Source organism: Nyctibius grandis, chromosome 11 (genome assembly GCF_013368605.1).
Source record: "Nyctibius grandis isolate bNycGra1 chromosome 11, bNycGra1.pri, whole genome shotgun sequence".
In the NCBI taxonomy this organism is placed as follows: Eukaryota; Metazoa; Chordata; class Aves; order Nyctibiiformes; family Nyctibiidae; genus Nyctibius; species Nyctibius grandis.
Window position 1 is genome coordinate 6,689,948 of NC_090668.1, and position 26,398 is coordinate 6,716,345.

A 26,398-nucleotide genomic window follows, 5' to 3' on the forward strand; every position below is an offset into this window, starting at 1 on the left:
TATGAAATACAGCGAGTGATCAGAACATAAAATGCATTTCTTAATTTACAGCCTTGTGGAGATCACACCCTTCAGGCACAGAAATTAACTACTTTTACGTAACTCTGGATCACGTGTGGTGCGTTATCCCGCAGCAGAGCCCCGGTACACGGTGCTAGAGCAGTCAGTACCTTTTCAGTACAATGGGAACAGCCACGGACGGGTTCTTCCGCAGTCCATCGATGATGTCGGCTGCTTTGTCAGCATATATCCTCTGGATAGCTTTGCGGTGGATCACCTCCGACGTGCCACCCAGAGTGTTGTCCAGCCGGAACTTGGCCTGCTCCTCGGCAGACAAGCGCGAGAGTTTCTTTTGGACTGCCTCGAGGACGCGGATCGTGGCCAGGTTGGTCTCCAAGACAACATCCAGCTGAAGCGAACGGTGCATTAGCCATCGTTGAATAGATAAAACATGATACTTCACAGAGGCTAACATTTAAGTGACGTGAAACAAGAAGCCGGGCATGTTTAACAAGGTGTACTCGAGCAGTGGTTTCCACGTTCCGCTGCTCTAAAATAGTCCAATTATATTTTATCTGCTACCTAGATAATACTGCAGAAGAATTTAAAGGCTACCAGAACAATACTGTTCGGAAATTACATTTTCCGCCTGGGAACAGAACACAAATGACAGTTACTCTACGAAACGACACGCCAAATCCGAGCGTACTCAGGTAATTGCCAAGCAAACTTCCACTTCACGTCAAGATGTCAATCATTTAACATCCTGAGCTTATCGCTTTTCAGATTATTACAGGGGAATGCACGTTCTCGTGGGCAGTAAGAACAGAAAAGATGCATCAATTATACGCTGGCCAGTGCACAATTTCATCTGGAGCGGTGTGAACAAAGAGCTCTGCACAAAAACTGAGAGGCAGGGGTGGTAGCTTGGAGCGAGAGGTGGTTATGAAGCTGCTGCTTCTTCTTGCATTAAGAGAACACAAGCTTTTATGCAAAAAAAACCCCAGGTGATAGACTCAATAAAAACAGATTCTAAGAAGCAATATTAAAGGTATAATTATATCATGAATGGTTCACAGAACGCCAAGCTTTCCGAGACGTGAATCAAGGCAAAGCAACTTACCTCGAAACGCTCATCCTCACACCTGTAGATGTGCTCTTCATACTGCGTCTTCTTGGAGCTCACGAACGTGGAGTCTTCGGACCAGGATGGGAAGGAGACCCAGGTGTCATTCAAAACCTTTGAGACAAGAGCCACGGTCAGTCCTCCAAAGGGGTCACACTCGGCCACCTCTGAGCCCAGTCTTCTGATGGGAGGATCTAACTCCCCAGTCACAAAAATTATGTGTTCCTTCCAAAGCCAAGACACCACCCAGCACCCACAAGAGAACCCCAAACAGCCAGAACCAAAACATCCAGGCAGTCTGAAATATTCATTAGCTGGAGCTGTGAGAAAAAACTTGCAAGGGAAGAGAAAAAGAAAGGTGAAAGGAGCTTTTCCGTTACTTTGGGTTAGTCAACTGCAACCAGCTGGTTCATCACGTGTGCGATTCACCATCGCCAGCACTGAGTGGTCATCACATCAGGCACGACTGTTTCACAGTACATGGTTTCTGCCTCCAAACAAGGCTAACTGGGAATATAAATCCATACCCCAGCAACACCTTTCCTGACAAAGCAGCTGGGCACCTGCAGCTTTCACCACCTCCAAAACAGGAACAGAACATTCAAAAAAAAACCTCCAAGAGGCCAAAGGCGAAGAAACAAGGATTTTGGCAGTCTTGAAAGTCAAACCCAGTTCTAATAAACTCAAAGCCTGAACAACTGAGGCATTAGATTCTCACAGGAAAAAAAAGTTCATAACTACATCACACAAGACACTTTTCAGAGACACGTCAGGACTTTGATTAAAAAACTTGCAATTGTCTCTTGCCCGGGTTATTTTCACTACCTTGCCATCGCTTCGGCTGACACCTATCACCACTGCTAACTGCATGACTTGGTCACCCACATTCTTCCTCCTCATCTCTGAAGGAGTGTAAGGACACAAAAATGTGATGTTCCCAAGCAGCAAACTCCTCGCTATTTGTTGTAGGTGACTGCAGTCACCCAGGGAAGGGATTTCTGGGGCTGTCCCCTCCTCCAGTGAACGCTCTTAAGCAGCATGTTTATTAACTAACCTTCAGCAAGAGTCCTGCTCACTCACTTCCAAAACATTACCTTCAACACCAGTGAAGGAACAGGATCAACCAGTCCCATTCCCACGTTGATTGAGAGGTCATTACAACACATTAAAAGACTCAATGAGGACATCTGATCCTGCAGCACTTTGTCAGACCAACTTTGAAGCTTGACCAAGAAGGCTGGTTCCCTGTAGGGAACCAATTTCCCAAAGCAACGCATCATTTCTCAAGACAATGCTTCTTAGCATTTCAGGTACAAAGCAAGCAGCACATGAGGGATATGTGGGAGAATCTGTCTATGGAAAATGTGATTTTCTTTTAAGGTTGGACTAGAGACAATTCTGAAAGCAGACTAAGTGGGAATTTGGTTAAATGGCCCTACATTTTATTTAAGTAGTTAAACATCACAACTATTCAGTGGGGTTTTTTTCCAGCTGCCCCCCAACATTTCAGGCAACTCTTTCACAAGCACCACTGGAGAAGAGCTGATGCCAACCATCAAAGCCATGTGGGTGTCGCATCTCCCAGCCAGCTGCCGGCATAATCCATTCCTAGACTGACGCCTCGCCCTGTGCAATAGCTTCTGGACACAATCCAGACATTTGCAGGAGTGCCAAGTGCTCACTCGCCACTAGGAACACCTCGGGGTGTGCTCACCTCAGGCTCTGACACGCACTGCCATGATCCCGTGCCAGGACGGTACGCCTGCACACACCTGGGTGCAGGAGCAGCAGGGCTCAGTGCTGGATCAGTGCTAACCAGGCATCTGCCTGGTTCCAGCTCCATGCCCAGCACCAGTTCTGGGGTGCAAGAAGCATCACAACTCAGCTGTACGAGAGCAGACGTGCCCCGACATCCCCAGGAACCCTTTCAGCATTGCGCAGGAATAGAAAATAAGTTCCCCATCCTGTTCTGTTCCGCTCATCCTTGCTCCATCCCTCAGAGAAGGCTGGAAATAACCTTTCCCTGTCACGCAATTCCCACCCGAGAGTATCTTACCTCTTTACACAACGGAGTCCGCCCTGTGCACTTGGGTTGCTGGTAGCTCTTGGGTAAGGCTCGGTAGCTGGAGCCCAATCTTTTACAGGAGGCGTAGTCTATCTCCATGGCAATCCCCTCCGTAGCCCGTTCCTTCGGGTAAGTCTCCATGTGAACAGACTCTTTGTACCCCAGAAAGTTTTTAAACCAAGTGAACAATTCTGGGAATTTCCTAAAAATAAAGTGAATGAAGTGAAGATACATCTTCCACATGGGTACAGTCCCCATGAGACAAGTGACAAGCAAGGAACAGCAGCCGAAGCTCTCGCTGCAGGGGCAGCACCCACTGCGGGGTCACATCTAGGTCTCCCAAACTACCCCAGTAGTGAACCCAGGCCAGATACCTAGTTGTTTGCCAATGTTCTTAACCTTAAAACAGACCTTTCCTTTCCAAAAGCAGCAAGAAAAAACTGAAAAGTGATTCTGTAACTACACAGCAAAAGGTTTCAGTGCTGAGTAATTGCTTCAACCAGTGCTGCCTCCCCAGACTACACAGAGCAGCACAAATTATGAAGAAGCCTTTGCCTGCAAGGCCCAAGTTCGCTTGCTTGCAGAGGAAAGTTTTCTAAAGAATTTATTAGTCTGAAATACTGCATCTGTTCAACTCCTCTTATCTCATGCAAAGCTCCAGCGATATGAGGAACTGAACCTGTTACTAAGGCTAATGGAATCACTGCTCATTTATTGCTTTTTCATTACATGACAGAAGATAACGTCCAACTCCAGAAGACAACTGTATTATACCTTTCCCAATACAGATATTCACCCTTATAGCCAGGAGCACAGACAGTAGGTGGGAGAAATCCAGAATTTGTTGTTGAATATTTCGCCTTGCCTCGCTAAAGGCAGCATCCTGCTGATGCCTGACAAATGCCAGTGGAGCTATGGGGAGAGTGGAAGCTCCTTGGGGCAGTTTCTTTGCACAGTAGCTAGTGTAATGGGGTCCTGAACCCCATTTACGTTGCTGTTGCCTTCTCCCTTGGAACCAGGAACTCGATTCACAGGAAAAAGGAACATTAATCTTGCTGCCCAAAGTTGACGAGAGGATATCAGTTGCTTTTAGCTGATTAATACAGAGTTGTTCCGTACACTACTGGCAATTACGGAAGTCATAATTCCTCTTTAAACTACAGTATTCCTTATCATTTTTGGCTTCGTGACAGAATTCAGCTGCTTTTTGGAAATTTTAGTAAGCTTATATCAGCACTCCTTTTTAGGAGACATTTCCTACGTAATTAGACAATCTCATCTCAAATGAAACAATCTGTGATTCCAGAGCAAGAGACTACAATAACAGGCTGCTGTTTGCTCTTCTGAAAAAGGAAGAAACACAGCAAGCACAACCGGCACTGCTCTTGAATGCTGCCTGCCTGCCAAGGCACAGCTGGGAATCCCTCTCTCACCTCCTCTTGAACAAGGAACAGAAAAGGGCAGTGCAGAAGAGCATGAAGTTGGAAAGAAAACTGAAGCAGGGTCCTTATTGTCCTGCTCCAATAAAGGAAAAGTCTGAAAGCCTAAAGCACGTGGCACCTGCACAGTATTAGCCACTGAAGGGCTTCCAAGAGCTACCAGTATCTTCCTGCCCGTACAGCAGCACGTGGCACCTTACCATGCACATTTGTGACACTCAGGCTGAGCTGGAGAGAATAGAGGATGCACTGCCACAGAAGCAACTCGTGCAATCATTCAGTGGCCAGGCAATTAAGCAGTGGCAGCACAGGGGGACTCCATCTCAGATGTACTTTGTGGCCCAAGAAACCACCACCCAGCTCCCAGGGCAGCGTTCCTCCTCCTCCATGCCACGCAACCACACGAGATGTGTGCCCCTGAACGACCACAAAGGTTAGTGTTTCTTTGCTGGCTTTGCAACAGAAACAGACCAAGTGCATTGAACTTCTCACCTCATGTAAGGAAACGGGCTTCACTTACCCCAGGAATGGAGAAACGAGCTGCACGAGCTCAGCCCGGGAGATCACCTCCTGGTTGAAAATAACCAGGCAGCGAAGGAAGTTTTCGTATGCTTCTGTGCTACGCAGAGCTTTGCGGACCTTACAGAGAGAAGAGAAGAGGGAAATAGTTGCTGTCACGGTGAGATCAAGCTGTGTATGCTACTGCTGTCCAGGAGACCTGGATTCAACACTGTGCTTCCCACTGATGCATGGAGGTTAACATGGAATGAGAACGTTGAAGAGAGGGCAACTTGCCCCATACGCAGGGCCAGACAAACAGATACCGACGTGAGCCGTCTCCGTGCTGGGTATGCCCTGCAACATCAGCACCCAGTGCATTACTCTGAAGAAAGGAGTTGCAAGTGAAGAATGAAATCCCTCAAAGAGCTCCCTAACAGCCAGATTACGAAATGCTGGAATCGTGGACAATGCCAGTTGTAACTGCAGCACCACAAACCCACCCAGGCTGCCTTTAAACACCAGAGAATATTGCAGGAGAATAAGTAGGGAGCAGGGGTAAGAGCCCTGTGCCCTGGGTAACACCGCTCCAGCCTCTGCCTGTGTTACAGCTTGGGTTATCCCAGATAAGCCAGCTTCTGTGAGCCTTATCTTCACAGCGCGAGGAAACGGAACGATTCATCCCAACACCATTACCTCTCCCACGAGAACAGTTAGCATCTATGCATCAGACTGAGATCTATCATCATTAAGATAGTCGTCATTACGGTTATAATTCTACAGCAGGGATTTCTAGGTTTACTCATGTTAACACCTACACATCCTCCGAGCGATAGATTGGTTCCCAGTTACCATTAGCTGGGCTACAGCGTGCTGCAAAATGCACCACATCATCAGGGAGCAGTCAAGACTTCCATCGACACATGAATATTACTTACAAGACTTGTTTACATTCACTATATACTCCCCTCTGAGCCATAAGGAAATGTATGGACATCTTAGGGAAGACACCAAGGTACCACTTGGAAACATCCCACATGTCCTTCATTCGCTCTGTGTGGTAAGCCAGCAACAGGTAACAACTGTGCAATTAATTAGATCCATCTCTCAGGGAAGAAAAAAAAACCCCACGCCGACACGAATCAGCCGCTTTGTAAACTGAGCTCCCACACTGCAGGCAGCTGGTTGTGCACGGGCACAGCAAGCTGTGCCAACACAGCAGGACATGCCATGCACATCGTCGGTTGTACGGGCATTTCATAAAGGTGAAAAAAACTTAAGAGTGTTACAGGAAAAAAAATCCCGTTCCTGCAAATAAACTGCATCAGCAGCGGATGAAAAGCTGGAGAACGACCTTTGGGGAAAAGACACAAATACCCATGTAAAAAAGATCACCAGTCTTAAAAAATTCAATGGATCTAACTTAGAAGTTGCACGATACATCTGATGTCAAGCTGGCATGTGTTACCAGGGTGGTGTATATATATATCACACACTTCACTGTGATCAAAACCCTGATGTATACACGCTACAAACACAAATCAACGACGCGAGACGGCTTTCTCCGGATCTCGCTTCTCACCTTCTCAAAGAAGAGAGACTCTGTCCCCACACCATGTTTGCTGGCTTCCGCCAAAGACTGGTCTTTTAAACCAAGCAGCTTCGGTTTCTTCTGTTAACACAAAAAAAAAAAAAGGAAGGCAAGAAAAAAAAAAAAGGGCTGTTCAGCAGAGCAAGTTGCCATATTTTGATTATCTATCACACAAGGGTTTCAGCTTCCTGACCCCACCATTTGCTTTCAGATAAAAGAAAGGTGGCTTTTTTTGGAAGGAAACTTGCATGGAAGTGTGTGCCACAAGTTAATCTATTAAAGGTTAACCATTAGCATAGAACTCCAAATATTTTTAATACACTGTTGCATCCTTTTCTGTAACTAGTTGATTGACACAGTCATGCTACAGCGTATCTCCTTTTTCTAACTAGTTGGCAAAATTACCAAAATAAATTTGTTTTTTTTTCTATCACTCACCCCGTTCTTTAAGTCTTACACCTGCCTAAAATTATATTTATTTTTCTCTCCTGCATTCCACTGCAAGATCCTTTATTTCCCCCCTACCAGCACTGCACTCTGCATCCTCAGAAAGGCCGAAAGCTGCCTCCAAAATGTGTTTTATTTTGCTGCCCTTTATTTGAAGAGGAGGAGAAAGGGCATAAATAAGGGGAGGGAAATCACTGGATTTAAATGACACAATTATGTCTGCTAATGCTTTTCATTGCAAAGCAAGATACACCACCTTCAAATAAAGCACGCAAACTTATCCTTAATGCACAAACACTAAGCCACCTGGCCGCGGGACAGTTTTTATTACACTACAAAGCCTCGCCCTCTCTCAAAATATGCGTCCTTTGAAAAGGGCAAACTCTGCTAAGAGAATAATCATTCATCATTTTATTGGAAGGTTTATCATAGGGAAGATGAGCAAACATGGTTCTACTGCATCTGCTCCAAGTTCTACTACAACGAAGCTTTCAGGCACACCTCTGTCTTTCCCTCAGCTTATCTCCCCGTGTGCCTTAGAAACATCGCTACAAATTTTGGACAAATTTATGTTGCGACTTTACTGAGAGTTTGCCCCCACACCCCACAACTCCCCCTCATCACCACACACTGCGTTATTCACCAATAAAACTACCCGAGGCATTCTGCGGCATCCTAATGAAGCGGGGAAAGCCCTATTTTTCCGAAGCCAGTAAGGTAACTATTACCACCCTCAGGTACAGATAACATCACCAGTTTGTGAAAATCAGAGACAAAGCTTTGCGCTTAGAAACAAGGACTGCACAAAGTTTCTTTTAAAGGCAAGCATTCGTTTCCGTGTTCTCAAGCTGCAGCCTGTGCCGCAAAAAATCACGCAGCCTCGTAAAAGGCATCCCGCTCTGCCACAGCCTCCTGGGAAAAACAGGGCTGCCGAACGAGCAGCACACGCGCTTACCTTCACCGGAGGGGTTGCTCCAGTCCCCGAGTGCCGTCGGATCTGACAGCCATTCTGGTTGGGTCTTTGCTGTTTGTTGTTGAGCTGTGGCTTCTTCACCGTGCCACCGTGATCATTTCTTACCGATTCCACTTTCTCTGCAGTTGTCTTACTTAACAGCTTATTTAGAGACAAACCCATAAGATCATTAGAGCTGAGTTCCACGCATCCAGGCCAAAAAATATGCCTGCTCCTCCTAGCTCTAAATGACCAATGTATTTTACTGCAGTTCTTGCAGTCTTAGAACAACCCTTTTAGGCAAAGGGATTGTATTTAAAAGACAAGGTATGGCCAGAAAACACAGTCTATCACCCTGACCCCATTCCCACACTCAGTAAAAGATCACTCCAAAAAAAACCCAAGAAACAAACAGCAAAAGCACATTTTTCTGAACTCTGGCTACATACACAACAGTTTTCCGCTAGGTATTTCAGTTCCAGTCTCTCTCCAAGATGACTCACCACAGAGCTGTTGGCATCAGGCAGGAACTGCCCGAACTCCGAGAGCAGATCCTCCTGGTTCTTGAAGAGGCGAGCCACCTGCGCGTACACCTCCTGCTCCGTCAGAGCCGGCGTGTAGTTACCTCCCGCCTCCTTGGCATTACGCTGCTCCTTCTGTCATAGCAAAGAGGAGAAGAATCAGAAGAAAGGATGAACAAACTATTGAAGTGACAAAGGAAAAAAAAACAAACCCTCAGTGATGTAAAGAATGAAACAGCAAAGGTCTTGGCATCTCACATAAAGAATCATGCTATATTAATAGTATGATTCTTATTTATATTAAATATATATACTTATATATACTATAAATACATACTAAATGCCCAACTGGCCCTGGACTAATAGGACACTGATCAAGGAAGTGGTTTCTTTACTTTTAACGTAGCACTACAGCCATGTTGCCTCTTCCTGACCCACGCTCGTGAGAAAACACCAAATAGGACTTTAAAAAGGCATTTCAGACACTTGCAAACAAAGATGATGGACTGAAATCTATTATTTCATGCTGCTACATAATCTTCTAACTCACAAGAATTCTGCTTAGCTTGCTGGCCAATGCTAATCCAGCAGAAGACCCAAATGCAAGTCCTGGGCAGACAAGACAACCATATACATACTCAAATCTGCATTGTTAACACTCACCTGATATGTATGGAGGATCTCCAGGAAGGCTTTGTAGATGTCCGGCTGTCCCTGGAACCGATTCTTGATCTTGTTGACATAGTTGATGGCATGATTAAACTCAACAGGCTGATTGTTCTGCAGGGATGGTGTGGTTCCCAGAGAGATTGTCACAGGTGTATGAGGTTGGACCGGTGGCGAGCGTGGTGATGCGTAGGGTGGAATCGGGGGAGTTTGCTGGCTGGCGGGAGTATGTGCCTGCAGCTGTGATGGCTAAGAAGAAAAAAAGCCACGTTAGAAATTAGCAGATTCCTTTATGTTTGGAATAAAGGCATTTTTGTTCCACTTACAGACCATTATCCAGAGGAAACAACCCAGTATATAACCGTATCTGGTGCCAATGGTGGAACAACATGGATTCAACAGACACCTCTGAGCTGGAATATCACAACTGGATGAAATCTCCTGCTACCACATCCAGTTAAACAACCTCTTCCCATATACTGGCCCTGGATGACTTTTGCTGCACTCCCTTGAAAGACTGGCCTTTTTAAACTGCTACTAAACAATTATTCCCTTCACAGGTCTAGGGAATTTTAACAATATCTTTCATAAACTGAATGTTTCCTAGTGACTCAGCAGAAACTGCTGTTAAGAGACAAAATTAAGAAGTATAATTTCACAGAGCTGGGTTTTAAAGATTAATAGAAGCACAAATACAGGTAGACCAAGCAGAAAAAAAAACTATTATCCAAAGCAAATAAATAGATAAATATTTAGTGGGCCAGTAGAGACTACAATCCATCAGGAAGACAAAACACCCAGACCATTCAAGCTGTTGTTATTAACAGCTGTTTTTCCTTGCTAATTGCTTTTGACTGAAATCTGACAGGAGACACATCCTGTCTCAAGAGTTGAACAGAGCCAAAATGCATAGGCATGGCTTGCTCCAACACTGCAAGTTATTTTGCCCCTAGTGAAGAATTCTGGGATGCACAAAGTAAGGCAACAGCAAGGGAAAAATGGAATTTCGTTTGATATTGAGACAAAGAGCAGGCAGGTAAGGCTCTCGGAGTAATTGCTTTGAATACACCTAAGAGCCACGGGAAAATTTAGTAGCAGTTTTGAGGTGGCAATTTTAAATGCAAATGGAAGTACTCCTTCCTGTCACCTTCCAAACTTCAAAATGTGTGTTACGCAGTTTTCACTACTGACAGTGTAGATAACTGCCTTACGATGGCCAGAAGAATTCTATCACAAGATCCTGCCTTCTTACCTACAACTTTACCTGTCCGGTAAGGAAATCTCACCTCAATATCTAGCACGTCCCTCAGGTTCATTTTAAAGTTTCAGCAAAAATAGTTCAGCTCTTTGCAGGAGAGGAAACAGGGAGACAACCACTTAGCCCACAGCGATGAGAAAGAGACTGCTACCTTTTCACTGAGAGCACGTACTGCTGCTTTGGAGAAAAGCCTTGAAATCTGGCATGGGTAAGTTAACTCCAGAATGCCTTAGCTTTGCAGGTTTCAGCTTTGCAAATCTTTTAGCATGTTTTTCTTTGCCATTTCTGAACGGGAGGTTGCAAATCCCACCAATGTTTGACTAGAGATCATCTTATTGCCACATTTGAGGCTGAAATACATAATATTTTACCTAGAGTAAGCTCCCTGAATGCCTCTTATATTACCCTATTCTGTTTTCAATCACATAAAATACATGTGTTGGACAGTAGCATCTGGATTATATCTAAAGCAGAGAGTCAAATTCCCTTTGTTATTGAAAGGTTTCAGTTTCAGGCGCCCAAACTGATACCTAAAGGCAACATCATGGTCACCTTGCCTGAACTCTTGCACTTTTGATTTTGTCAACCACTCCTGCACCCATCCAGCTGATGGCTGAACTAGACCACTCTGTACAACAGACATCTGATCTGAAAACAAGACTTCAAGCAATGCAGAATCAACCCCATCACTAAGCAAGCTCTTCTAAAGGCCTAACTGCCCCAAGCATTTGGAACTGCACACTACCTTTCACAGCAAGAGCAGTACCTTTACCATGGCCTCTGTTTTACAGGGAATTTCTTGGGACTTCAGTTATTCTGAGACAATATACACAAAAGCGAGCAGTTCAACATGTGCCCAGTGCTTTAACTAGGAAGCCCTTCCTGCAAAGTCAAATGCATTTCAGGGATCTTTTTCTCCGTGCTGCTGGATCACTCCCTGAATAACACATGTACATTTTACCAGATGCTCTGAGAAACTTCCAGTTCCCCACTGAAAGCAACAAGGCCTTTCCAAACCCTTAAGGTGGCTTATTGGAATTATTGCCAAATCAACTAGGACGCATCTTGAAGTTTGAAAAGAAGAAACTAATCCAGCAGCAGCACAACACACGCAGGTCCGTGAATACTATGAAAAAGCGGTGTGGAAGCTCCTTTTTCACTCTCTAGCTCCACAGCAGTTTCAGCTGGAGGCAGCAGGATCCCTGTGTTATCAATGTACGTCACTCAAAGCCTCTCACCTTGCTGATTTTGGTAGGTGGTGGCTGCGGCGCTGGCTGTGCTGGTGTTGGGGTTGACTGCGCCGAAGGCTGCGACGGATGCTGCGGCTGGGACTGTGGCTGGGGCTGCAAGCCGTGAGTGGGGATCTGGTGAACCTGCCCTGGTGTTGTCACATTCACCATATCATTCGTCTGCACCTCGATCTTGTAACCAGGCGGCAAGAAGGTGTTGAAACCCATGATCAAGTCGGGGTGGCCCTTGAAGAGCTGCGATACGCGGCTGATCACTCCTGGAGTGTCAATGCTGAAGAAGGAATAAGAGAAAAATGTCACGATCCTTAAAGACCCTTTCAGTTGTACACCAACTTCTCCACACAAGAGTTTTCCATCAGATTTTTTACCTTGTCACCTCTAACCTACGAAACAATGCAACACTGATTCCTGTAACTACACTATGGAACTTAAGAATGACATTCAAATTATTTTATTAGCCCAGACAGCATTTTATATCTATGAGATCTAGTCCCAAGTCTGACCATTACTAATGGGCAGACAACCAGACAGCCAGATGAATCAGCTATCAAGGCTGAACTTGTGAACTCCCACTCTAAGCAGAGGTTTAGTACAAACGAAGGGATGCATTTAACTTTCAGAAAAGAAAGCACACAACGGCTTTTACACTGCTGCTAGAGGTGTGTCACTCTGCACACAGAAGGACAGAATTCAGCTCCTGCTCTGTGCTCCCATGCCCACACACACTCTTTCTACGCTGGAAGGAAGCAGCAAAATGCAGCTTGTTACCTTTGAGATTTAAATTCCTTCATAATATCCAAGAAGTCATTGTAGACCTGTGGCTGGCTACCAAACTGCAGCTTCACCTGGTCAAGGTAAGACAATGCATCCTCCACCTGGAGACAGAACAGACAGGTTGTATTAGCACAGAAGATTTTATTTCACCTCCCATTGTTCTGCAAAACACACATTATTTGAAAACACAGCTGTTAGCCCTGACCCTGGGCAGGGAATTAAGGAGCAAAAGATCATGAGCCTCGTTAGTGTACTACCAGCACCATTTGAATAAGAGATACTCACTCCCCACTCCTGGCTCACAAGATAAAACTGTACGAAAAAGAAACAGAAAGGAAAAAAAAGCAACACAGATCAGCAGAATTACTCAAGAGGAAAAAAACCATACTCCCAAATTTACCATCACTGAAGTGACTGCTAGGATAAACAGAACTAGGCTGAGTATTTTTCCTGCATTCATATGTGGAAATTATTATGGAAGTCCAAGAATAAGCCAGAAAGCGGGAATGACATATTCAGTGTCATAGATGTCTGCCAGGTACATGCGTGCACTTTTTTCAAAAAGCCAGACATTTCAGTCCGACACGTAAGGATTTTGAAAATGGCAACTGTGGGCGGTAAATTGTTTTACACCTCAAGCAGCAAGAAGGTTTTGAACCATTTGTGTACTAACATCCAATTTTCGGATGTACTGAAAGAATAGCCACAGCCTAAAGGAAGAAAAACTATCATGTATAGCCCCAAATTTTGCATCAGCGGAGGATCTGCCATGGATTTCACTGGGAGAAAGAACCACACGTTTTGAAACCATTTTCAGAGGTCTCTAGAAATGAAGTGTCCTACATCCAGCGAACAGGAAGGGCCTCTCACCCAACAAGGCAGTGGGTTCCACCAAAACTGGAAGAGACTTGCACCGTATTTGGAACAGACTAAGAAATAAGCATCATAGCTAGAGCTGAACCAAATGGAGCTACTTAAAGGGGTTATTTTTGGTGGCGTTTTCTCTTTTTTTTTTTAAAAAGGATTTTTAGAGCATGTAATCCGAAAATAGAACCTTCCTTACTCCCAAATTACTCCCACACAACCATCCACATAAGCCATGTGTTCAGAAAAGTACAAAATGTTTTGGCAGTTTAACCCATTCACATGAATACTCTGATCAATACTTCTTCCTCTTCCCTCCTGCCCCTGATCTTTTCCTAGCAAGTTCATTTTTTTTTTTATTACGGCATTTGAAACAGAAGGATTTCAGCAGAAAGAGAAGTCCCTTTCTGCATTCAATAGTCCTCCAAACAGGAGAAGTATCTAAGGCTTGTCAAGAAAGCTTTCAGGAGATCACCAGCTGGCTTTGCAGGGAGACCCTCCCTACACCCCGAACAGAAAAAGGCCCCCGGATGCCCAAGGATTTAGGCAGAGGGTGGTTTACTTAAGGTAGCAATGCTCAGCGTTACCTTGAGCCTCTGGAACTGCTGCTGCCCCTGCACCGGCACGGCCGGCGGGGTGGGGTGAGTGTGGCTCTGCACCACCTGGCTCCCGTGAGGCTGCACCGGCGCGGCGTGGTGGTGGCCGCTGTGGACGGCTGCGATGGCTGGCCCGTGGCTGCCCGAGCTCTGCGGCATGGCCGACACCTGGCAAGGCAAAGGGGACGTCACGTAGGGCTACGGCTTCGCCGTCACCTCTGCTCACTGCACGGGCAGAGAGCAACATCAGTCTTCCCAGATTCAGGTATACAAGGAAGATTTTGAGGAAGCAGAACACAGTCCATCTGACCTTTAATCATGACTGCTAACAACCTTACTCAAAAAATACCTTTTGTTTTCTTCAACAATGACCCAGAGAGACCTAAAAACGAACGAAGACAACGCTCATCCTGTACTCCAAGTATAGGAGAGCCCTCTCTGCAAACACGTTACCAAGGCAGGTTCTCTCCAGCCTGCAGACTCGCTGGCTGCCTAGTCACTAACGCAAAGACCTGCAACAGGGGCATAAAATGGGATTTTTTTTGTCTGACAGAGTCAAGGTTCTCTCTTTTCTCTACAACACTTATATGTCACAAGCAATAATCTAAACTAATGAATCTTTACGAGCTTCTACACTCTCGCCATTCAGTTTGGGTACTGGAAGTCAAATTGTGGCACTCTGGCACCAGCAGATTCAGGGAAAAACTCAGCTTGGTCTCTCCCCTAGAAAAGCAGGGAAAGGAACAGAAGGCACGTGCTTTTTGGGTCTCCTTCATACATTAAACCAGAAGAGTTTCAATTTGGAAAATCAATTTTAAAAGCCTTTAAAATTTTTTTTAAAGTATATTACTTTTCATTTTACACAAACTTAGTTTTCCATTCAAGCCTCTTTTAGATAGGATATACTTATTTTAACCCTTTTCATGAACAAGAAATTGCTTGCTGGTCCATCCAAGTTCTTTTTAGGAAGGACTGCCAGCATAAACCCACCCTCTTCCAGTCCCTGCAAGTGTCTGCCTTCAGGCTCTTCAGCTCTGCGGCTGCTACTATCAGTGTGAACAACCCTTCTGCAGAAGGAAGAAGCTGTGTGTAAAATTAGGCACCAGACAGGGAGAGCAGCTCACCAGTAACACCAGCGTGGAAGACGCAACACGCCAAAAACATGGCAAAGACAAGTAACACAGGAACAGCCTTTCCCTGGTCTTCCACGCGGAGGTATCTCCAGTGCACTCTTAAAGTACTTTTTTTTTTTTCCTCCCCAGCTGACAGCTCCTTGCAAAGGAGGCAAGAGAGGGAAAAGTGCCGCCTAATGACTCTGGGGTAATGTTTTCTGAAACATTTCTATTTTCCTGGAAGTCTGATCTAAATGCTGATCCAATCCAGTCTGCTAAGCTTAAGATCACCCAAGATATCATATGCCTGTGACAGAGCAACCATAAGAACAAACCTTTTCCTGGTGAAAAAAAGAAAACCGGAGAAAAATCTCTGCACACACTTGCCTCTAGGATTCAGAGACCACGATCTGAGAGAGCCATTGAAGGTGTTCAAAAAAGCCAAGCCACACCATGTTTGTTCAGGGGGCTCTGAACAGGAATGAAGCCGACAGTCCTAAAGCAAGTGCTTAAATGAGATGTACGATAAGCACATTGTCCAGTCTTGGTTTTTCTTTAGGAAACTCTGGTTACTGTAATAAAACCTCGTCTCAAATACAGAATTCTACTGTGAAGTGACACGGTGCTGGCTGGTCACGCAGGAGGACCACGGGTAAGGGACGAGCGCACGCACCTGGTAGCTGGGAGTGACCGAGTACTGAATCCCCGTGGCAGACTGCATGGTCTCCGAAACCGCCTCATACACCGGCGGCGCCGGGGCAAGCACGCGGTGCTGGTGCTGGAAAGCTTCGGTGCTGCTGGTGATACGTCTCTGCTGCGACGCATACACGGGTGACTCCTGCTCATCCAATCGCCGCTTCATTCTGAACTCATGCTCGGGAAGCACTACAAAACCTGTTAAAAACAGACCAATTAACAAATGCAATCGATTCACCGCTCCCTGCCAGCGCCGTGGACGCTGCGTTCACCGAGAGCAGGTAGGGCAAGTTTCTGTCTATTCATGTAGGTTACTGATATCTCGAGATCGGAAAGTGGAATTAAGATTCAGCTTTCTGCATGGAATATGCAATCGTGTTGTATCACGAAAAATACAGCCTTGTTGTTGGAAATAAAATACTCTGCTTAAAAGTTTATGATTTCTTCAGTCTCACTTAAAGGATGTATTTGAACACAACAGACTGAGGGAGAGTGTGTCACCTACATACAGCCTGGACAAAGTTGCCTACACTGAAAGCAGAAAAAAACCCCTCCTGGACAGTAGGATGACAGTCAGCTGTGAGAGATGCTTTAAAAATGTGAAAGGGGAAAGAATAGTACTCAGATTTTGAAATCACTTACAAAGCCCCAAAACAAAACATTCTCTGTTTAATACACGTAAGATGTGTAACCTCAGTGAAACCCACAGACCCACTACACCAGGAGTATTTCAGATACCGTATGCCACACGGCCACGGTCCTCCCAGCACCCTGGCCGCGCTCACCAGCCCAAGTGTGCAAAGCAGAGCAGCACCAGCGGGCACCATGGCTGGCATCCTGCAGGGATGCCAGCGAGCGCTGACCAACAGCTCTCCCACTTACTCTCCACTATTTTTCTTCTCCAACACGCAGGCGTGTTCCTGCCCTACTCCAAGTTGTCTTTATGCAACTTCATTTCACTTCAAATCTGACAGGTCATTTTGCCACTGTCCCGTTCTGAAAAGTGCCATGAATTCTTTGCTCTGAACCACTCACCTGCTCTTTTCTGCAAGCAAATTCCTGTGCATTGATAGTTATTGCCATCCTTGAGATGTTATCTCCTGTTCATCAAACCACTGGGTGCTCAAAAGCACACGCAGCCTATTAAAGTGTTTGATGGACAGAGAACAGAGTGAAATCCACCCTCTTCAGCCTCTAATTCCTCAGGACCTCTCCAAAGCAAGTCTTTTCCAGTTCCAGTGCAGTTAAACACTTTCATTGCTAACGCAGACACATGGATAAACAAGAGGGAACGAAGTTTCACGCAGAATAATGGTACAACAGCCAACTAAGCCAACCCTCATCTATCAAGTCAGGACAGCTCTTCACAGTCTAAATCCGTCATTAACCAAAGAACCCAAAGACCATTCACCAATATCTCGGTGCACGTCAAATATGTAAACAGGAACCGGCAGGACAGAGGTTCAGAATAGATCAAGATGGGCTTGAAAACGCAGGCTTTGTGCAATGAAGCGTCTTCCCCTCCGTGTCCCTCCCTACTAGTCTCTCCTTTCACTTGGAGGGGGTAGGACAAGAGGGAAGATTACTTCATTTCTTTTTGAAGTTGCTCTTCAAGTTTAACCTCTCAGAACAGTCCTTTATCAGGTCCCCAAAGCACCTGGCAGGTAGAAGACAGCTCGCAGAGGCAGAGGAGGACACCTCACCCCAAGTAAAAGACAAAGCTCGCCAACTGGATCTTATTTACAAGGTACAAACCCTAAGTAGGTCTCACCTCCAGCGTACACTCCGAAAGCAGAGGAGCACGCTCCAGGAGCTCATTTTGCTAATGGTGCCTGCATCGGTTGGCTTTCCATTCAGCTGGTCCCTGCTGACAAATAAAGAGCTAGGCAGGTTAACCTGGAGCTGCTCCCCTCAAGCACAGCCCGCATTTAGCTTTGTAAAAACGTACAGTTTTATGCTAATAGGGCTGGGACTAAACTGAGCAATGCTGGCAAATCTGGCCACGCACCACCATCCCACAACAGAGCTAGCCAGGATTTTGCATGACAATGGCTGACTTGCAGTAAAGAGTAAAGTCTGGGCAAAGCTTTGGTGGCACCTATTTATAAGCCACTCACCAACTTGGATACCCTTCTGCTCTAAACACTGGTACCCCAGCCAGTCCTTCCACCTTCTCATCTCCCAGGCTAGCTCATCCCTTACCCTTTCAGTGGTGTAACAGCTTTCCTTCCCTACAGAAGCACCCAAGAGCTGCTGGTTTGCAGACACACACATGCAACATCCCCAAAGCAGGAACATTCTCAAAAAAAAAATTCACACGTGATTTTCAGTAAAGGAGTGAAAGGGTTCCAGCAGGCTTGGCCCACTGTCTGCCGTAAGGGGCATGTGTATATACATACGTATACATGGTGTACACGTGGTGTGGCGGCTGTGAAGTGTCCCAGCCTCGTGTCTCGCTTCCCAAAGCAACGCTCCACACTTGTCGCTTCGGATGGACTAACCAACCTTTGAAGCAGAGGCTGTTTGAGGACAGAAGATGGCCGGAAGACTCATGTGCCCTTCTGAGGATTAAAATGCTGCCTTAGGCTGACTGAGAAGCCTTTTCCCCTGGAGCCACGAGACATCTCAGCCCTGTGAGGTCATAGGAATCGTGGTAGCACCAAGGATGCATTATGACATACACACCAGCAGCACAAACATCAGGTCTTGAAGCTCCTGATTCCTGCAAACCAAGTGAGCAATCTTCCAGAAACCTCGTTTGCTGTATGGTCAACATTAAAGCTTCTGTTTAGTGAAAATTAAAGCTCCCGTAGGTTCTTCTTCCCTCTGAACTCCTCTCACCTTCGCTAACTGAGCTTGGACTCTGCTGCTATCCAAGCACTGTACCTGCTTCAACTTTAAATTTCATATTATAGCCTATATATATATAGTCAATATTACAAGCAATAGTCAATCTTCCTAGATAACACCTTGCTGAACTCTGGTTTAGGGTCTGCATCCACTGTGAAAGAGTGGCTAGCAGCAGACCACCACTTAACGAAGATTACTAATTGATGGGCTTTTTCAGTCCTAGCAGGGAGATGTTCTCGATACCTTGCTGTACCTAGACAAAGACTAGTGATGTTAACTCTGTGCATCCACCACCACCAAAACTCTACAGAGAGGGAAAAGCACCAGAGCAGAAGCTGGTCTGCATCTTGCAGAAGAAAACATGATACTGAATGCTCCCAAAGTGCAGTCATTTCCTCACTGAGCTCCTGCTGATCTTGACCTGGCGTCTTCCAAGGATCTTTCCCACTACCAAAGCTGGAGAGATCTGTTGTGCAGCAAGTCCTACCCCTCCTACAGCACGCTAGACGGCTGATAAGGAAGAAAGGCTGTGATGAAACCCAAGACTAGACATGTCATTTTAAACTGATTTAACCAAAGCCTGCTGCTCAAAGGGGCAGTTCCACTCGCTTCAGCCCTCGGTGACAACTGATTTCTCTCGGCAGCATTGCTGATGGCAAAGCCCAGCTAACGTGGAAGGGTGTTTCGAGGATAAATACACAATTGCAAACAGTAGTGTCCAGGACTTGTATCAGCTATCCACCCTCCACCGAGGCAACGCTACACACAGCACAACGCTTATTTTATGTTGTCTTCTCAGAAGTGTGGCACACACCTCTGGCATCCTCTTATGGACTTTGACTCTTAAGATTTAGAAAGCCCCAATTCAAACTGCATCACCTGTAATCTTAATTTGGGGGTGGAGAAAAAAAGCCCCAAAAATACAGCAAGGACTGCACAAGGACTGAAAGCAAGTCACAAACTTCAGGTACTTTCCTTCGTTAAAAGCACCAACCCGAGGCATGCAGGAGAGCTTGGCAATACCTGAAGAGACCGAGTCCCACCCTGTGCAGTCCATGGAGAATTGCATCCCTTTTCTCCACCATCATTTCTACCCAAACTAGCTTTTAACTTCAGTTAGAGTACATTACATTCTGCCTACAGGAGGATGAAAACGATATTTTTTTTTTCTTTTCTGAGGTTTTTAGTGTTCCCCTTTGCAGGGAAGGGACACTGTGTAGGAACGCACCTCTGATCCTCCCACCCATGCCACCTCCCAGCTCACCGGCTTTGCTTAGTGCTACAGGTAGGGTGCATCAGGCAGACAAACCACAAACGCACACAGGATCCTCGGCTCGTAAAGCAAGAAAAAAATTTTTAAAAAAGGTACGTTGCATCTCAGAAACACCGCCAGAATTATGAAATTCTGCCCTGCCAACCTCATCAGAGGATTTCCCCATCCATCTGCCTCACGTAAGCCAGTGGGACTGATAAACGTTAAGTGGAGCACATCCCCTCTGGTACCACGGAGAGAAGAGGAGCAGCAGCACTGACACAGAAAGAGAAGGAACAAAGCGGGGACAAGGCTGGATTCAGCTGGAGGAGCACTGCATGGCTCCCTCCTCACGTCCAGCTCCCCTCCTGCCTGCTCACTCCTCCATGGGAGCAACGGGGGCAAGAGAGCCCAGGTACCCTCCTCTTCCCTCGCCAAACTGCCTCTCCCATGGCAGCTCCACTCCCCAGCTTTTTACCAAATAAGATCTCAAAAATCTGCATTTTTTTAATTTCAGGTTTTCAGATCAGCTAAGCAGCATCTTCTGGCATTAGAGATGAGCTGCTACACGTGTGTCAGAATCAAAAGCAAAAACAAAAAGGCAAATAGAGAATAGGAAGAAAGCAAATTGGGAAGGTGTGCTGCCTCGGCACCTGTTGGAACCACAACACGCCTGTGGACAAACACCATCCTCACGAACAAGTTGTGAAAGTGCCACAAGAGAGGATTTCGGTCCGTGCAGAGCAAGGACCCTGCTGAAAAAGGGCAGGGAAATCGCATAGCTGCAGACAATGTGTTTAACATGAGTGGGGGCTTTTTAAAAGGTTTCCTTTTGAGGGAGAGAGGGCTCAAAACTCAGGAGTAGCAAGTGTAAGTCTCAGCTATGGCTCTGGACGCTGGAGGGGCTGCTCTGACCCTGGAGCCATCATGGATGTCGTGCCCAAGAAGTCCCCCGTAGGATTTTGACGCCGTGTATCACAGCGCCTGCTAGAAAGCATCTGGCTCAGGTTCCGGCAGCGCTGCTGTCCGTGCACTCACCCAGCCACACGACTTCCAGAACATGACCCAGCTTGTTCAGCAATCACTGGGGCCACACAGCCCGGATCCCTCACCTGTAATGGGGGAATAAGCCCCTGGCCCTGCTGCAGAGGGGTGCTGTGAAGAGAGGCACATGCGTGACCGGAGAGTCGTTCCAAAATGAAATGAGCAGTATCCAAAAGAAAAAGGTGCTGGAAAAGCATTACACAGAGCAATGAAGAGAGTTTTCTGCATGGTGACAGCCTGTGGATTACATGCCAGCACCCACCACGACGTAGATGGGGCAGGAGTAAACCCCACTCATCTCCGTCCAGATGGGCAACCAGTCAGTAAGGCACTGATCCGTGCTTTGCCCAAGCAGCAAACGGCCTGGGCGTGAAACCCCACCACAAAGAGACGACCCAAACTGAGCTTTATGCTCAGTATAGAGCTTAGGATCGTTTTGCCCAGTTTCCTGAGTACGCTTTTCCCACGCAGAGAAAGGATTATCAGAATACTTTTATTTCTTCTTCTTTTTTTTTTTTTTTGTTTTAATAAAAAAAAGAGACAAGATCCCACAGGAGCTGGAAAAAAGCAGCAGGTCCCCAAAAGCGCACTCCCCAGCTAACAGGCTGAAATGACAGCTACTACAGGACTCTCTTTTCTGTTCCAGCTTTAACAGCCGTAAAAGCTTTCTAACGCTGGAGAAGAGCAGAGCAGCAATCTGGACAGAAAACTGATTCATAAATCCTGGAACCGTAAATGATCCGCCTGCCAATTCCAACGCGATGCTCCCAGCTCCAAGCCCCACACGTGCCAGGAGCCTGCGCGCAGGGCTTCCCCGGCAATCCGGGCTGGGCGGCGAGGGATGAGCATCCCCTTCCCCACCCTGCTTCTAAAAGCAGTCTAAACCACCCGGAGTTCCCCTAAACTTTAGCAAATAACTGCCATTTTATTGGGTGAACGATCATGTTGAAGCTTTTCAAACAAATTCATGCCAAGACTATGTATCTTAACCAGAAGGGGTGGGTGGGAGGGAGAAGAGGAGATACTTTGGGGTGAGAAAGCGCAGCTCCCTTTGGCAAAGAGCACAGCAGCCTGAAAAACTGCTAACTTCACCCAGAGAGGGAAGACAAGACTCTAAAAAGTGATTTTCCATTCCCGGAGATCCAGCACGGGCTGACACCAGGCTGCCAAGACACTTTTATGTGAGGAAGGAATTTTACAGGTGCTTTAAAATGAGCATGTTAAGATAAGGCACGCTTTTTTACATAGTATTAACAGCACAGTATTTTACAACAATGTATCTCTCTTTGAAAGTGTATTTAAAAAAAAAATTACAGGACCGGAAGATTGAAGTGCAGATGGATCCCTACTGAAATCAGCTGGGCATTTCCCACTTGTTTACCGACCCTACACCTTTTAGCACAACTCATGAATACAAAAGTGACAAGTTAGAAAAGAAACGTAAGGTGTTAGGTCATCCTTTCGCTACACTTTAGCGCACGCACCCGGTTTTGATTCCTCTGGGCAGCAGGGGTGATTAAAAATCCACGCACAGCTCATGATGCCTTTGATAACTTGTTCCAGCGCTATTTTGAACAAATTATTTTTCAGTTTTGCACTGGTTTAGCGGTCCAAATAAACGCGTTTCTCCTAGGACGTGCCCTTTCCACCAGCGTACAGAACGCACGTGCTATTTGCACAAATAACGACTAGGAAAACTCATTTTGAACCCGGGCCAGGAAAACGCAGAGAAGACAGCACTTAGCTAAGCACACACCAAGAGCGCTTGTATTTTTAAAGCTACGTGAACCCCACGGCCAGCCTGCTGCGATCCCAGGAAAAAACCTTCAGGAGCTTCTACGGCTGTACGACAGCCCGAAGAATTAAAAAGAAACAGGGCTGAAACAGCAAGTGCAAGACTCTGACAAGTTCAAGGCACAACACCGCGTGGCGGGGACACGTAAAAAAAAAAAAAGGGATGTCAGCTTGCTATGAAAAATGCTCAGAAAATGCCGCGTGAGAGGAGCTCTCCGGCTGCCATAGATCCATACGTCGCTCCAACAGGTCCTTACGGATCGCTGCGGTATCGGGGCTCTCTGCAAAGCGACGGGGGGGACCCCCGGCGGTGCCGGGGGCCGTTTCGGGGGGGTACGGGGTGCAAGGGGCGGCGGAGGGGGGACGCCGCCGGGCGGTTACTAGGCGGCAAAACGCTTTTAACGGCAACTTCTCCGGGAAGTTGGGGCGGGTGGGGGGGACACCGGAGCCGGGGGACCTCCTTTCCCGTGCGGGAAGCGTGAGTAGGAGCCCCCCGGGGGGGATCCCCGGCGGAGAACCCATTGCGCGCTGCGGCCGGTACCGGGGGCGTGCAATGCGGGGAGGGAGCGGGGCGGGGGGGGGCGGTCCCGCCGCAGCCCGGGAGCGGCACCGGGCGGAGGGCGGGAGGAGGGGCGGAGGGAGGCGCCCGCCTCGCAGCGCGCCCAGCGGCCGCCGCACGCTCCGCCCCGCCGCTCCCGCCATGCCGGGGCCGGGACACCCCCCCTCCACACACACACACACACACACTTCGCGCCCGGCGGGGCGGGGCGGGAGGACGTGCGACCGCCCGGAGCGGTCCCGGGGGTCCCCAGGGAGCCGCGCCACGGGCACCGGCCCCCCCCCCCTGCGCCACCGCCGCCGCCCCCCCGCCTCCTCCGACCGCCCCGCCGCCAGCGCGCGCGGCACCGGCGCCAGGCCCCGCCCCCTACGGATCGCTGGAGGGGGCCGGTACCGGGCCTGACGAACCCCCCCTTCCCCTCCGCCCCCCTCCCCCTTACCTCGAAGCGGGCCCTGGCAGCGGCCGAGTCTCCCTCAGGGTCAGGGGGCGGTGGGGCTGCTGCGGGCCCCTCCCGGGCGGGCGGCGGGGGCGGGCTGTCCCCGGTGCGGTAGAGGTGGGGGGTCCCCGCGCCCCTCCTCCCGAAGGGGGGGGGCGGGCGGGGGCGGTGCCGGGGCCCCGGGCGGAGGGTGGGGGGTCCGGGGGGGGTAAGATGGAGTAACCGTCTCTCAGCCGCCGCGGCGGAGCGCTGCCCGCTTCTCTGTTCCCCGGGAAATCCCGCCCCTCCCCGCGCAAGGGGGGGAGCCCCGAAGGCCCATTGGGCGTCCAGCACGTCCGTCAGCCCCGCGGCTAATCACCGCCTTGGTTCCGCCCACCTCGCCCGCCCCTATTGGCCGCGGCCCCCAGGAAGGGGATGTGGAGAGGAAGGGAGCGAGGGGGGGGGGAAGGGGGCGGGGAGCAACCGCCGACGAAAAATGTCCGTATAAGCAGCGCGCCCCGCCCCCTCGTCCCGCCTCCTCCGCCGCCTCATTGGCTGCAGGCGAAAAGCGCCAACCAACCGGCGAGCGGGAAGCGGCGACCGAGCCCGCCCACGCGGCGGGAACCGGCCCCGCCCCCGAGCGGCGAGGCCCCGCCCCCCTCTCTGGGGAGCCCTTTTGTGGAATGTTTACATCGGCCGCGGCCCGCGCGCGCGCGCACGCACGTGCTCGCCGCCCCCCCGGGCCCCGCCGCCAACTCCCCCCAACGGCGGCGGGGGAGGGGGGGGGGAGTTGGCGGCGGGGCCCGGGGAGGGGGCGGCGCGGCGCTGCCTTTTGTCCCCGACCCCTTCACTTCCGGGACGCACGCACGCACTGAAGAGAAAGGGCGGGGGGGGGGGGGGGGAAGGAAAGGCCCGCGCGCCGCGGGGGCGTGCCCACCGCCCTGCAGCCAATAGCGGCGGGGGGCGTGGTCGGCGCGGCGGCCTCCCCCCCCCTTCCACTCACTCACTGCCCCCCCCCGCCGCGCAGCGTCGCGCGCTTCCCGCCGCGCGTTTCCCGCCGGCGGCCCTGGGCGCGCGCGGGGCGCTCCTTCCCCCTCAGCGGGGCCATGGCGCCGGGCCTGCTCCTGCCGCCCCGCGGGGAGGCGAAGCCCGCTCTGTCGTGGGGTGGAGGGAGGCGCGGGGGGGGAAGAAGCAGCAGCAGCAGCTGTTACATACCCTTAACGCGCAGGCGAGGAGCCCTGAATGGAGGGGAACTCCCCCCGGGGCGGATTGGCCCCGCGATGCCGATCGTCACGGCGGGGCCGCCCACCGGGTGTGTGTGGGGGGAGCTGAGGGGGAGGCCTCGCCGTGGCGGGCGGGAGGGAGCTGACCCTGCGGCCCCGCCGCAAACACTACCCAGTCGCCTCTGCCGTCGATAAAACACGAGCTGGAGAGGGGACAGCAGCTACAGGTTTTAATTTTTTTTTTTTTAATTATTTTTTTTTTTTCCCTCCCGGCGCTTACAAAGTTGTGGAGGGAGTTGCTGGCTTCCCCTCTGCTGCAGGCACCAGCCCCCCTGCCTGCCTCAGGTCAAGGCTGGAGGAGCCAGGCCTGGCCTCGGATTAGGTCTCACCAGCCCTGCTGCTCATCCAGAGTGTGCTCAGGGGGCAAAAATAAAAACACACCCGCTCTAAACCTCTATTAAAATACGTATTTCAAGCATCTTCACTCAAACAAGGTCAAAACCTCTTGTGGTTTTTTGCCTTTCCAGCTGCTTTTCCCTTTCTCAGCTCCCAGCCCCTGGGTCTCACAAACAGCAGGGCCAGGGCATGGAGGGGGCAGCCCCCGAGTGCTGCCAGGACAGACAGACACAGCAGAGGAGGATCTCTCTCACCTCTTTGCCTTGGAGCTGCAGCTTGGTTTAGATGCTGAAAGGTCTCTGGCTGGGGGTGTTTGAACCTGCACGAGCTGCTGTGGCGCTGGGAATCGAGCCCAAGCCTAGGAAGCTGGTGGCAAGGAAGCAGGAGGGCTGAGAAATGAAGCACTCCGGAGCCAGGCTGTTTCCAAATTCCCAGGGCTCAACATGCGCTGGGCAAATTAACGAGCACTAAAGTAATCGTAATTAGTGAGGCAGTGTGCAGGCAGCCAAGAAACCCAGAAGGCCAAATGAGAGGTGGGCACAGGGATGGCATCACCGCTTTGGGGTTTCCCTGCAATGGCTTTAAACCCCGTTTCCAGCCCTGACCAGTGCTTTGGATTTCATCCTTGGGCTCGTTTCATCTGAGGATGTCCCCACTGTGAATTTTGCCGGTGGTGACTGCCCCCCGTCCCTCCCAGCCCTAGGGCACTCCAGGGAGGGGGAGATGCCGCAGGCAGGGCAAAGCAAACCTGCTTCCAGCCCTCAGCAGCCCCTTTCTCCCACCACTCTTCGAACACCGCAGTTTTACTTTCCAGTAACACTCGGCTCCGTGTGAAGCGGACATCTCCACCGAAATCCCTATTTCTGCTGCAGAGCAGGACCTGCTGGCCCACGTTTGGCCCCAGTTTGGCGTGGCCAAGCCGTCCCATGCCTGCAGCCCAAGGGAAAGCGTCTCCCTCTGCCCGTCCCAGAAAGGCGCTGGCCTTTTCCAGACTCCAGCTGAGCAAACAC

The 26,398-nt window shown here is 49.1% G+C and overlaps 1 protein-coding gene across 1 annotated transcript in view; it reads right to left on the reverse strand.

The window, feature by feature from the left end:
* Positions 1-23,993, reverse strand: part of SIN3A (SIN3 transcription regulator family member A) — a 32,939-nt gene extending 8,946 nt beyond the window's left edge. Inside the window, exons 1-13 of the mRNA XM_068409754.1 lie at positions 23,794-23,993; positions 15,833-16,053; positions 14,039-14,215; positions 12,582-12,688; positions 11,802-12,084; positions 9,303-9,554; positions 8,622-8,774; positions 8,122-8,280; positions 6,711-6,800; positions 5,151-5,269; positions 3,183-3,393; positions 1,124-1,240; positions 171-409 (exon numbers count right to left, since the gene is read on the reverse strand). Coding sequence (XP_068265855.1) covers positions 171-409; positions 1,124-1,240; positions 3,183-3,393; positions 5,151-5,269; positions 6,711-6,800; positions 8,122-8,280; positions 8,622-8,774; positions 9,303-9,554; positions 11,802-12,084; positions 12,582-12,688; positions 14,039-14,215; positions 15,833-16,021 — 2,096 coding nt within the window. The 5' untranslated portion in view covers positions 16,022-16,053; positions 23,794-23,993. The remainder of the gene's footprint in view (positions 1-170; positions 410-1,123; positions 1,241-3,182; positions 3,394-5,150; positions 5,270-6,710; positions 6,801-8,121; positions 8,281-8,621; positions 8,775-9,302; positions 9,555-11,801; positions 12,085-12,581; positions 12,689-14,038; positions 14,216-15,832; positions 16,054-23,793) is intronic.
* Positions 23,994-26,398: the final 2,405 nt, after the last annotated feature.